This window comes from Crinia signifera, chromosome 6, assembly GCF_055691185.1.
Source record: "Crinia signifera chromosome 6, ASM5569118v1, whole genome shotgun sequence".
NCBI lineage: Eukaryota > Metazoa > Chordata > Amphibia > Anura > Myobatrachidae > Crinia > Crinia signifera.
In genome coordinates, this window is record NC_139222.1 from 167994826 (window position 1) to 168008188 (window position 13363).

A 13363-nucleotide genomic window follows, 5' to 3' on the forward strand; every position below is an offset into this window, starting at 1 on the left:
TCCCAGTGCGTCAGGCGAGGAGGAGAGAGAAGGAGATCGTCCAGTGGTGGGTATTCTTGAACAAAGGACTTGCCAAGGGATAAGGTAAGAGCCCATCTGGCTTAACCACCAGGAAATGGCCACTACTTGTAATAGTGCCTCATTACCAATAAGAGCCCTGGTGGGGTCTAGTGGGGTGCAGAGACAACCTAGCCCTAACTTGCCTTCCTTACAGTCGGTAACCACAGCACTGTAAGCAGCTCTATGCAAGCAGAATGAGTTGGTGAGAATGTGCCTGTTTATTATTTACTACTACTTAAGTAGTCAGGGAAAAGTCCTAAATGGGAATGTAGAAAGTTAATTGTTAGTAACAGTCTGCAACCCATATTCTTATAATTGTCCATTAGTTATTTCACGATGGGCACGTAGTATTTGCGCACAGCAGCCTTGAAGAACCAAGCAGCAGACTCAATTCTCGTCAATTTAACATTAAATATTTCATCCTTAAGCAGTTTCCGCAAATGTTTTTTTTTTAGCTTTGTTTAACCACATACTGGCTGGGAGCTGGAACAGGAGGGAGCAAGCAACTTGGAATCCAGCTTTTGCAGGCGGGAATGGAGGGATTGTAGCAGGTATCTCCCTCCTTCATATATCTAGGTGATAGCTAAGGTTTGTGGCTAAACCCCCCAAAAAACAGGTGTTTTCAGCGAAATAGCCACAAATTTAGCTTCATAAATTGGCTCCTAAATACTTACTCCTAAACTCTATGTGATATCGAATGTCTGATGGTATATTTGGTTTCTACACATAAAAGGACATGGAAATTGGTATAATCAGATGGGAAATGGCTGTTTGGTAATGCAATCATATTTTTCCACCTAAAGTGTTGGAGGCTGTGAGGTCCCTCATGTTTGGGATGTGGAAATAGAGGTCTTTTATATACTTGTGAAAATGTTCCTGCTTCATGGCATTGATGATGGAATATTGAGCCTGAATATATTCACCCACAGATGCATATGAAGAGATTTCAGAAACAACCGAACCAGCCGGCAACACTTGAACAAACACAAGAAAAATCACAGATAACTAGGGTTAACAGGTGCTGTGACCCTGTTAATGCACAAATCCTTAAACTTTTCACTGATTCTATGTAAATGCCTGTAGAAATGGTTAGGAAATGTGGCTTATAATTATTTTCTTCTGATCACACAAAAGGTTATCTAGTGTCGGCTCATCCATTCACAGCAAACATTGGTTGTACTCTAACAGGCCAATTCTCAAAGTCCTGTATACTGTTTACTAGCCTTAGCTGTTCCTATGGGAAGACTTAAGGTGCCCACATACGTGCGATGTGCTCTGTGCATTTTGAACTAGATCCCATTGCATCTCGTTCCAAAAGCATGTGATACCCTACGACAATTCCTTACTAAGAGATAACTGACCATTTTCTCAATGGTGACAATTCTTTGTTCACAATGTTCATCTTAGTACATCGCATGCGATGCAATGCGATTTTTAATTGTACAAGCACCCTGATGGGTGCTTTCAATGTTAAATGCACCCCCCACTATGAACGCCAACCCGAAGCGTGGCGAACGCAGCGAGCCCGCGAGAGGTGGCGGTACGCGTCCTCCGACCTCTTCATAACCCCACTATCCATGTCGTGTGGAGTTGATTATAGATAGTGTGGTGAGCGCAGCGAGACCCGCGAGGGGATGCGGATGACTTCACATGTATTCCGCGTCCCCTCGCCACGCTTCGGGCTCGTATTCCACGTGCGCTCGCCACGCTTCGGACTCGCCACACTATCTAAAATCAACTCCATGCCGACGTGGATAGTGGGGGTATGAAAAAGGTCGGAGGACGCGTACCACCGTGGCCACTCGCTACGCTTCGGGTTGGCGTTCATAGTGGGGGTCGCGTTGACAATGGGGGGGCATTTAACATTGTATGCACCCATCAGGGTGCTTGTACAATTAAAAATCGCATGCGATCGCATCGCATGCCATTTGCTGGCATGCGATACGATATTTAATTGTACATTTTTCCGTTTTGACGCGAAAATCGCATGCCATTGCATACCTTATTTAGTGGTATGCGATGCAATGGGCACCATGATAATACACAAGTACCGAAAAATCCTACATTGAAAACATTTACCTACCTGCTCAGACCTCTTGGCACTTTGAGCTGGATCTCGTATGGGAACTAAAAGACAAAAATAAAATGTTTTTGAAAGTCTGGTATAAGTTATACATGTGTGCATCTCTGGTGGTAGAAGGCAATAGAATAGGGTGGCAGCGTCACAGGACATTATTCTTGTTCATTATGATCCTTCCCTCAGACCATCCATTGTGACAGGCATTTTGCTGCGAAAACACACACATTCAAAGAAAACTGTGTGTTTTCACCCAACCACAGAGCTCTATTAAGTTTAAGGATATCATGGCCCATATCCTATTACCCACAATCGCTGATAATAGGCTCCCCAGGGCCTATCTAATTAGCACTAATAAACCATTGCATAACTGCTTATAGGACATTGCATCGCAGATTATAAGGGAATTGTCTCACCTGCCTCAGGCAGGCAAAGCAAAATCACCAAAAGCAGCCCCGCTATTCAGCTAAAGAAATCCAGAGGTAGACCCAACAAATCCAAAATAAGTCGCTGCATGCGCTGGCATTTTGGGGCTAATAATACCCCTTTTACACCAAGGAATAACCCAGGTTGGACCCAGGTCGGACCCAGGTCATCGTTGGTGTAAAAGGGGCCAACCCAGGTCCAGTAACACTGGTCTCCTACCCAGGTCCAGACCAGGGTTGAACACTGGTTGGACCTGGGTCGTGTGCGGTGTAAATGGTCCCAACCCAGGTTGGGACATCCGGGTAGTGCTGAAAGCATACCAGAAATGCTGGACGCCTTTCCACATTGCGCTGCAGTGGCAAAAGACAGCAGCCAGGAAGGATACGGCAGTGCACACAGAAATCATAATTGGATGCAGTATCATTTATATTCTTTTTTTTTTGGGGGGGGGGGGGGGGGGGAGCACATGGGAGTTTCAGTCTGCTGCTGCAGGGGAAGAGGCTGGGGAGAGCACATGGGTGATGTTGCACTTTTATACCGCTGTGTATGCTTGAGCACTGAATAAAACTTTTTGAAAAATATTTTACTAAATAAACAAACCAACATTTTTCAATGCTACCTTGTCATATCTTTTAATTTTTATTTTAAAGCATTGAGGGAAAGTTGGATGGCAGTTAATCAGTCCTAAAATGGACATTTTTAATGTCATCCATAGGGAAAAGCAGTGCTGACCCAGGTTCAGTGTAAACCACGCAGACCTGGGTCCGACCTGGGTCACAGTGCTGTGTAAATGGGGTATGAAGCTGGGTCCAACCCTGAAAACTCCTGTGTTCAAAGACCAGGGTCCGACCAGGGATTTTGGTGTAAAAGGGGTATTAGATAGCCCTGGGCAAACCTAATACATGTGATGAGCATGTAGAAGGGGAGGACACAACATCAAACAAGTTTATACCGCTTACAGACCGCACTCTGGACCTGGGTTAATGCTGTGTCCTTGTGTCTCCAACCCGGGTCGAGGTGCAGTGTGAAAGCACCACTGTGAAAATTCCCGAGTTAAGCAACCCTGGTTGGCGTGCAGTCTGAAAGCTTCCTACCCAGGTTATTCAACACTACATTCATCAAACGCAGCTATTTTAAGAATTCCTCTTTTTCCATTAATAAGGTCAGCGGCCAGAGCCCGTAAAAACAAGCAGAACACTGCAGAGCACACATCTGAGGCAGCATTCCGCTAGTAGCACAGCCATGTCCATGGTCAGATGAGAAGGTCGGGGAATTGCTGAATATAAGTGTAGAGGAAGAAATGCGCATACAAATGACAGGAACAGTAAAAGATGCTGTGGTTTACAAAAACATAGCTAAAATAGAGGATCTACCCCCTGCGCAAATATAGGTATTCCTCTCAGCCCCTCACTTTTGTTTCCTTTGTGACATGTTTGTGAGCCTGAAAAAAGTCCACTTTTAATGACACCCATAGGTTTTGCTGTGCCGACTTGTGTCCAGTGTAAAAGCGGCCAACCTGAGAAAAACCCGGGTTGAAGTGCAGTGCAAAAGGTGTCAAAAAGATGTCTGACCCAGGCCGCAGCACGGATGGACCCGGGTTTACGGTCTGAAAGTGGTAGTAGTTTACAGAAGTGCCTACTCCAGGACAGCTCCCTCTACACCCCAAGGTAGCTCAATGACCATAGATATGGTGAATGTGAAATGGTTACAAATTATTGTAAACAACAGTTACAATGAACTTATGATGTGTTGCATTTAAATCACTAAAAAAGTGATATATTGTAAAGCTTCAAGTTAGTAATCTTAAAACAAGATTATAGCAGAGCGGTGATACTGCTGCACTTACCAGCCAGCGAGTTCATCTCCTCCATGCAGGCCTGCAAAACGGAACGATACTTTTTACTGACTCGGACCAGCCTGTAAAATGTAAACATACATAACGTCAACGGCAGCTGGAAAACATGCAAAAAAAAAAAAAAATCCCCAGTAGAGAATGCACTGATCTACTAAATAAAATGTTTCCTGGTGTCTCTGAAATCTGTCAGAGATGTAAGGGGGCAACAATTAGATTCATACACATTTTCTGGGAATGCTCCAAGCCAGAGTTTCTTAAATGGTGTCCTCAAGGAACCCAAGCAGTCGAGTACTTTATGTATACCCATGGCTCAGCGCAGAAAGTTAAATTATCTGAGGTATTAAGTCACTTGTTATATATTTGAATATACTTAAACCCTGGACTGTTGGGCAGGGGTGCCTTGAGGTTCGCATTTGGTAACTTCTGCCCCCAAGTCCTACCCTTTTGGATGTAATAACTGAGTGCTCTACAACGATCTTAAGTAATTATGTCCAAGCTGTTCCATGGTTTTGGTTCATTAACTTAAAAACCATCTCTGGTCGCTGATGAAAAGGAGACACTGGGCCATATACTGCTCAGCAATATATTGCTCAGCAATGTATTGCTAGCAATATATTGCTCATCAAAATATTGCTGAGCAATATATTGCTGAGCAATATATTGCTCATCAATATATTGCTGAGCAATATATTGCTCATCAATATATTGCTGAGCAATATATCTCCCCCGTGTGCACGGGGCTTTAGAGGTAACTCCGGGGAGCAGCCCTCTTGATCTTACTCCCCCAAACACCATCACCCCACCATCCAACACTGGCAGCTGACCCTCACCCACCTAATGCACCCTCACTTTCAACACCACAGCAGCTGCACCCCCACCTTCCACAGCTTACCACCATATACCTCCAAACCAACATATATTATCTTCTTTCTGCCTGTGCACTGCTGGATGTGCACCCGCCCATCCCCCATCCACAGTATCCACGCACAAACACCACCACCGCAGCTACCACACCCCCACTAGCACCGCAACTGTCCCTCACTCAACCCATGCACCCCCCCACCTAAACACTACACACTATCCACAACAACCACCTGTACAGCCACAGTATCCACCCACCTGACCCTAATCCACCCCACACAACACCACCACCACCACACACTCCCTCCACCACCCGCAGCACATCCAAGCCCGGCCTTCCACCACCCACGCCCCACCCCCTTCACAGCACACCCACACCCCGACCGTCAACCACGTACACCCCACTACCCCCTCTCCTACGGCCCCCACAAACCCATACACACCCATCCCCCACCCAACTGAACCACCACTGCACCCGCCCCTCCATCCCCAAAAGCACCTAACCAAAACAACACCACACACACTGCCCACCCCTGCAACACAAACACCACCAGTAGCCTTAAAACAGTCACTCCCCCCCCACACACACCAACCCCAAACACATTCACCCAACCATCCATCCCTTGCACCTGACACTCACCCACCCAATGCACCCTCACCTTCAACCCTACTGCACTCGCACAGCCACCATCCACAGCACACCCCCATACTAACATGTATTATCTTATGGGACAACTGCTGTATGTGCGCCTGGCCCCCCCCCCCACACCCAACGTCACACCGGGCTCTCCCCCATCCACAGCAAGCCAAGACCCCAACCACATCTCCCACGCACCTGCAACTCTACTACCCACAGCACACCCACACCAGACACTCTCCCCCACCTGCCAATTACCCCCACCCATGGTACTAATGCTCCCACCCACGGCACCCCCCAACCCAGACCTCCTCAACCTGCAGTTACCCCGTACCCAACACCGCACCCACCCATCCCCCTCGTGCTGTCTTGCATCTTGGGCTCTGATGAGCACACATGCACTGACCAGGAGCAGTCATTCTCTTATCTTGGATTAATTGTCTAAAGGACAAGGAATATATTACAGCATTGAGGACCAATTAAAGTCCCATTCTATATGACATTCAACCCTTGTTCCTTTTGGATTTCAATAACCATGGAGCTATATCAGCCAAATTATTCCTGTTAAACCCACAAATGAGGATAATTACTACATAGAACTTCAATGTTTAAGAAGAATTCCCAAAGAAGTTAAAAACTTTCAATTTTGGCTGCAAATCTGATAAATACAGGAATCCATCTAAGTACAGATGTAGCGGGATTCATCTTTGCAGGGGATGGCGATGGCGTAGCCATCGCCATCCCCTGCCCCGCCGCCATCTGTATGCCGGAAGGGGACGCGCACGCACGAGGTGCGCTCGCGTCCCCTTCCGACAGTGCTGCCCTCGGTCGCCCGGTGCCCACACCGGGCGACCGCACACCCCCCCCCCGCAGTGCCTCGGGTCCCCCCCAGCCCCCTCGAGCGGGAGGCGGACAGTATTACGTCCGCCTCGCCACCCAGATACTGAGACGCGCGTGCGTGGGAGACGCGCGTGCGTGGGAGACGCGCGTGCGTGGGGGAAGCACGCGCGTCTCAGTCAGATAGAGGCGCCGTTTTGCTGGCGGTTCGCCAGCAACAACGAGACAAGATTCATCTGTAGGTGAAAATTTCACCACAGAAGTAGACATCCACTATATCCTGCAGCAAACTAAAGGAAACTTGCATAATTCTATAAATAGAATACCTTATAAAGTCTATCAAAGATCATTAAGCTTTAGTACCCCTGATGAAGTCTCATAAAGAGACGAAACGCGGACATATGTTTTGACCACAAGTCCTAAGAAATCTGTACCCATGAAAAAGAAATTGATCTGAAAACCCTGCTTCTTCTTATATATTTTGAATAAATGTTTTAAGTATAAAAAGTAAATTTGTGTACACAGATCTGTGAATAAGAAAATAAAATAAGGAATAATCACCTATATTTGTGAGGCGCCGATATAACACGATTGTTGGTATATATATATATATATATATATATATATATAGATAGATAGATAGATAGATAGAGAGAGAGAGAGAGAGAGAGAGAAAAAACTTTGTTGAATCGCACTCATTGGGAGTCATTATTGGCGGGTGCAGAAATCCTGAAGAAATTTCATATGTTTTATATATCCATGTTTAGACATATACCAGGCAGCACACCTCGTTGATAGCCACTAGGTAACCATTTAATGTATGGACCAATAAGCGGTCATCACAACCAGTTTGGTTTGTATCACAGTTCAATAATCATGGGGTATACATATTCACCCATCCAGTAACAGCAGTCAACGGACTGTTTCGGCACTGTTAAAGTCGAGTTGCACACACGCCATTTTAGGATAGTATGGCCGCCATTTTGGTTCACAGAGTTGCGCAAATAAAGTATTATACCCGAGTCTGTGTAGCGAAGTGGACCATAATCGCAGCCATACTAATACACATAAATTCATAATACCATACTTACACAAAATAAAATATAGTTAATTAAAGGTTTAGTGCACCACACATAGGTTAATCAGCAATGCACAATTATAGAGAAGACGATGGGTGGGCTTAAGCGCTGCTCCTATGTGTGTGTGTGTCTGCTGGAAATGAGGTAAATGTCCCAATGATTTAAATGTAAATTCTGTTTATTTAAAATATATAACACAGTAAATAAATGGTGAATAATGTGAATTGGGTGACTTGGTGGGGGTAATGGGGCAAAGTCTGGGTGTACACTTGGACACGTGAGGACCCTTTCGGGGATCGGGGGATCAACAGACCCCTTTCTACCATAAGCCCACTGGCTTATGTCCCTCAGTGTCCTGTGTGTTTCTGATGTTCCACACAGTGATGCTGTTACTGTGTTTCAAGTCAATTGTCAGGTGTGAGCAGTGTGCGGCGTCCCGCTGCACTGCTCCTTACCGTCTAGCCTCTGATTTCGGATCCTGCTGACCCCTGGTCAGTCCTGACCGATTGTGGGGGTTGGTGGTGATAGGACCCGGAGGCGATGGGGTGTGTGGTGGCGCGGTTCGCTCCTCTGTACTGGGACTGCTGCAGCCGCAGCGTCCACTGTCCGTACGTGTGTGGCGATTCCCCGTTGGTCTGTGTGACGCGACTTCCGGGTTTCTGTTCTCGCGAGAACAGTGCCTGTACCCGTGGTCGCGTCTTCAGACTGTAAACGCTCGACTCCTGCCGGAGGAGACTGGATACTGGGTATTCCTTCGGCGTGCACAATTATGTCTGTATAATTTTTAGTATCGTTATGTTCCATTTCTCATGCGCAACTTCGCAACTCATAAGGTCCGATAATTACATACAAAATCCATATTCCATGTACTATTTCTGTTAGGACTGTGTGAGACAAAGGAATCAAGTTATAACCGGTTCTTGTTTCTTTTTACGACCCCGACGACGATGCCAACACACAAAGAACACCAAAGTACACTCCCCCTGCACCAATCCAAATCAAGTGTAATACTTTGCTCCAATCACTGAGGACTGGACATTTGAACCCTTGACCAATTGTAGCGGCCTTTGACCCCCCTTCTTGGACCCTATAAATATAGCTATCCCTGAGCTGGCTCGGTCACTTCGGCACTGCATCTATCCCTTCACCCTTGACCATTGAAGTTCTATTTGAACATAGCGATCTCCGACCGGACTGCGCTGCGCATATTTGATGAGACGGTAAACGGTTGCATTCCTTGTGCTTTCTTTTATTGTTTATTGGCTGATTGTATTCTGTACCTGTTTCTTTCCCCTAGTAGTGTTTGAATTGTATTTAGTATTGTTAAGGAATTGTATCACGTGTTAAACTGTATTTCTTCTTTCTGTAACCCCCTGTTGTCCGCTAGGGACTAATACATTATTAGGAGATTCAATCTCTTCACTTTGAGTTACATCTTTGTCTCGACTCTCATTCGCATCTGGCGATAAAGGTTTATTACGGACATTGTCCTATAAAGGTATTCGCAGTTTAGGTACTAAGTACTGCGAAGGGATACTCAATTACTGGTATTGATCCAGCGTGTACAATACACAGAAAAGGTCCGCTACGTTGCGCTACGCTTTGTTCGCACGTAGCTAGGTTAAAGGGTACGCAAGTTAAGGAAAGATTACGTATACTGCGCATTTCACTTATTGTCCTTCTGGTTACATTTATATCGATATTGATAGCACACATAGCCTTCTTCCTGGACTGACTGATAAATGTTTTAAGTATAAAAAGTAAATTTGTGTACATGGATCTGTGAATAAGAAAATAAAATAAGGAATAATCACCTATATTTGTGAGGCGCCAAAATAACACGATTGTTGGTATATATACACACACACATATACATATATATATATATATATATATATATATATATATATATATATATATATATAAACAATGCAGTGGGGGGGGCGGCACTCAGAAAAAACGACAGGAGACGGCAGCTCTTGTGACCGACGTTTCAAAAGCCCTTGGGCTTTTTTTATCAAGGTGCTGTAAAGGTGAGAACAGATTACAAGTGATACAGTGCTTACCTAAGTAGTGTTGAGCTCCGTCCGTGGAGCCTGCACGCACCGGCAGGAGGGGAGACGCTGAAGGATGACGTCACACCACCATCGAGGACGCGCAGGGCGCACGGAGGGGGGCTCCCACTGTGAACCAATGAAAACATAGCGGCAATGAATATAAACAAAGTGTATAACAAAAAACATACTACGAGTATCCTGAATGAAAGAAGGGATACATGGGTGTAAAGTAAAACAGTAAACTCATTGCGTAATCTTGGATATTAAGTGAAAAACTACAGTAAAAGATAAAACATATTAATGAAAACGTAAAAATCTAAAAGACCTTCTGGTCCACAATAACATCCAGTACCCCCCAGCCATGCCCCCCACTTTCCTCAGCAAACCCAAATTGGGATGCTACCGTTGTTGTGGCTGTGCCACATGCAGCCATTTGTTGCCAGGGGATAGCTTTCATCATCCCTATACAGGAAAGCAGTATAAGATCAGACATAGGCTTGGATGTACGTCTAAATATGTCATCTATTTAATCAGTTGCCCATGCGGCCGACATTATGTCGGCAAAACTGACCGCCAATTTAAAGAGCGCGCTGCTGCGCATAGGTCAGCCATTAAAGCTGCAATTGCTACAGGTAAAAGTGAACAACCAGTGGCCCGTCACTTCAGTGAGGCACGGCATTCTGTCACCTCACTACGGTACAAAATCATCGATCATGTGCCACCACTCCCAAGAGGGGGAAACAGATCCCTCACTTTGCTCCAAAAAGAGTGTAGATGGATCTATACACTGGGCACCCTGGCCCCCAGAGGGCTCAATGAGAATCTTGGTCTCAGCTGCTTCTTATGAGTATTCTCATATGTCCACTCCATGCACATATTGGCTAGACATCGACAGTGTTGTGTCGACACAGGTTGACCAATCATGAACATTATGTTTATGCCATTTATAAAGTTTTGTCTCTCTTAGACTAAAGTCTTTTCCTAGAGAACCTTGATAACCTGCCTTATTAGTCACACAGGCTGGTATGCAAATCGCTTTTTAACGTTTTCATTAATATGTTTTATCTTTTACTGTAGTTTTTCACTTAATATCCAAGATGCCGCAATGAGTTTACTGTTTTACTTTACACCCATGTATCCCTTCTTTCATTCAGGATACTCGTAGTATGTTTTTTGTTATACACTTTGTTTATATTCATTGCCGCTATGTTTTCATTGGTTCACAGAGGCAAGCCCCCCTCCGTGCGCCCTGCGCGTCCTCGATGGTGGTGTGACGTCATCCTTCAGCGTCTCCCCTCCTGCCGGTGCGTGCAGGCTCCACGGACGGAGCTCAACACTACTTAGGTAAGCACTGTATCACTTGTAATCTGTTCTCACCTTTACAGCACCTTGATAAAAAAAGCCCAAGGGCTTTTGAAACGTCGGTCACAAGAGCTGCCGTCTCCTGTCGTTTTTTCTGAGTGCCGCCCCCCCCCCCACTGCATTGTTTGTACAGAGCGTCCCTGCACGCTCGCTTAGGAGGGCACCGGAATTTGTTGTACCCACCACGTACAGTGGTGACATCACGGAGTGCCACCACAGTCTCCCTATATATCTCTATATATATATATATATATATATATCTCTATATATATATATATATCTCTCTATATATATATCTCTCTATATATATATATATATATATATATATATATCTCTCTATATATCTCTCTCTCTCTCTCTATATCTCTCTCTCTCTCTCTATATCTCTCTCTCTCTATATATCTCTCTATATCTCTCTCTCTCTCTCTCTCTCTCTCTCTCTCTCTCTCTCTCTCTCTCTCTCTCTCTCTCTCTCTCTCTCTCTCTCTCTCTCTATATATATACATATACATACATATATACATACACACACATATACACACATTTTCATGACCAGCACTATCCATGCATCATTGGTGGGGCCAACTGGGCCCATCCACAACCCAGCCACCCAAACTTTTTCCAAAGTGCATAGATTAATAACATAATGCTGTGTGCATTTATCTAGGGGGGTAAATCCCCCTACACATGGAGCGAAGTCCCCCTCCATGCTGACTGAGGCGCTTAAGCTCAGATCGCTTTGTGTGTACTGCGCGATCTGTGCTGACCACTGTTTGCTAGGCAAAACACTGCGATCTAGAGGGATAGACAGTGCATGCAGTAAATGCATTGTCTATCTCTGTGGGCGATGACAACGCACGGGCCTCCTGCCCAGTGCCCTCCCTTTCCTTTTTAGGGAAAAGCTCTTTATTCAAAATGGACTTGAACATGGACTATCACAAAGAGGTGCAGGTTAAAACATTTGTTACCATTTGGTAACGCTATATATACTCTTTACCAGATGTTACTAAGTCCCATATTCAAACATATTTTCAGCTGACACAGTGGTATGAGGCATGGATAATATTGTGTGATTCCCCTATTCAGATGAGATCGCTCTTTAGTCTACACTCAGTCCCTGTGGTGGAAGGGAGGGTTGTCTGCCTGTGCTCTTCACCTTCTGTCCTGCCCTGTGTGTGGTACCCTATTACAATTCCAGGCCCCACCTCCTTGGCTCATCTACTGTTTGGTGTGGTCACAAAAGATGCAACAGTGACAGGCAAGAGGTTAAAAAGCTGTAATAACAAAATGAAAAAGCACCAAAGAACCAAAATACTATGCTAAAAGTTGTGTTAAAGTTGCAGCTACTACGGGGAGGAAGTTCTCAAAATATGCCTCTGTGATAACCTTGATTTCAAAAAGAATTCCAGCACAGAAGGAAGTAAAATAAAGAATAAGTACTGTAGTGTAGGTACTTGTGAGTTATCCGGGCTGCCGATTTTTTCATCGTGCCCGAAATCGTGGGCATCGCGTTGGTCGTGGCCGTTATAAGGGGCCGCGACGCGATGCCCGCGATTTCCCATAGACAGTAATGTTAAAAGACACGATGGACCCGATTTCCGACCCGATTTCCCATAGACAGTAATGTTAAAAGACGCGATGGACCCGATTTCCCATAGACAACAATGTTAAAATAAAATGACAATGTGAAATTGGCCAATATGGGCATTTCACATTGGATATGTTTTAAAAAAAAAAATGTTTCATGGCCCCCCACCACCGTTAACGCCACCCCGCTATTGACACCAACCCGAAACCCTTTTCATACCCCTACTATCCACTAGGGCGTGGAATGAGAATAGAATAGTGTGGCGAGCGAAGCGTGGCGAGCGCAGCGAGCCCCGCGAGGGGACGCGGACACCTGTGAAGCCCGCAAGGGCACGCGGATACCTGTGAAGGTATCCGCTGCGCTCGCCACACTATTCTATTCTCACTCCACGCCCTAGTGGATAGTAGGGGTATGAAAAGGTCGGAGGACACGTACCGCCGCCCCTCGCGGGCTCGCTGCGCTCGCCACGCTTCGGGTTGGCGTCAATAGCGGGGTGGCGTTAACGGTGGTGGGGGCCATGAAAC

General features: G+C 45.6%; 1 protein-coding gene across 1 annotated transcript in view; it reads right to left on the reverse strand.

Moving 5' to 3' along the window:
- NUP85 (nucleoporin 85) overlaps positions 1 to 13363 on the reverse strand; it is a 56979-nt gene that overhangs the window by 34074 nt on the left and 9542 nt on the right. The window contains exons 4-5 of the mRNA XM_083148035.1: positions 4410 to 4480; positions 2144 to 2187 (exon numbers count right to left, since the gene is read on the reverse strand). Coding sequence (XP_083004161.1) covers positions 2144 to 2187; positions 4410 to 4480 — 115 coding nt within the window. The remainder of the gene's footprint in view (positions 1 to 2143; positions 2188 to 4409; positions 4481 to 13363) is intronic.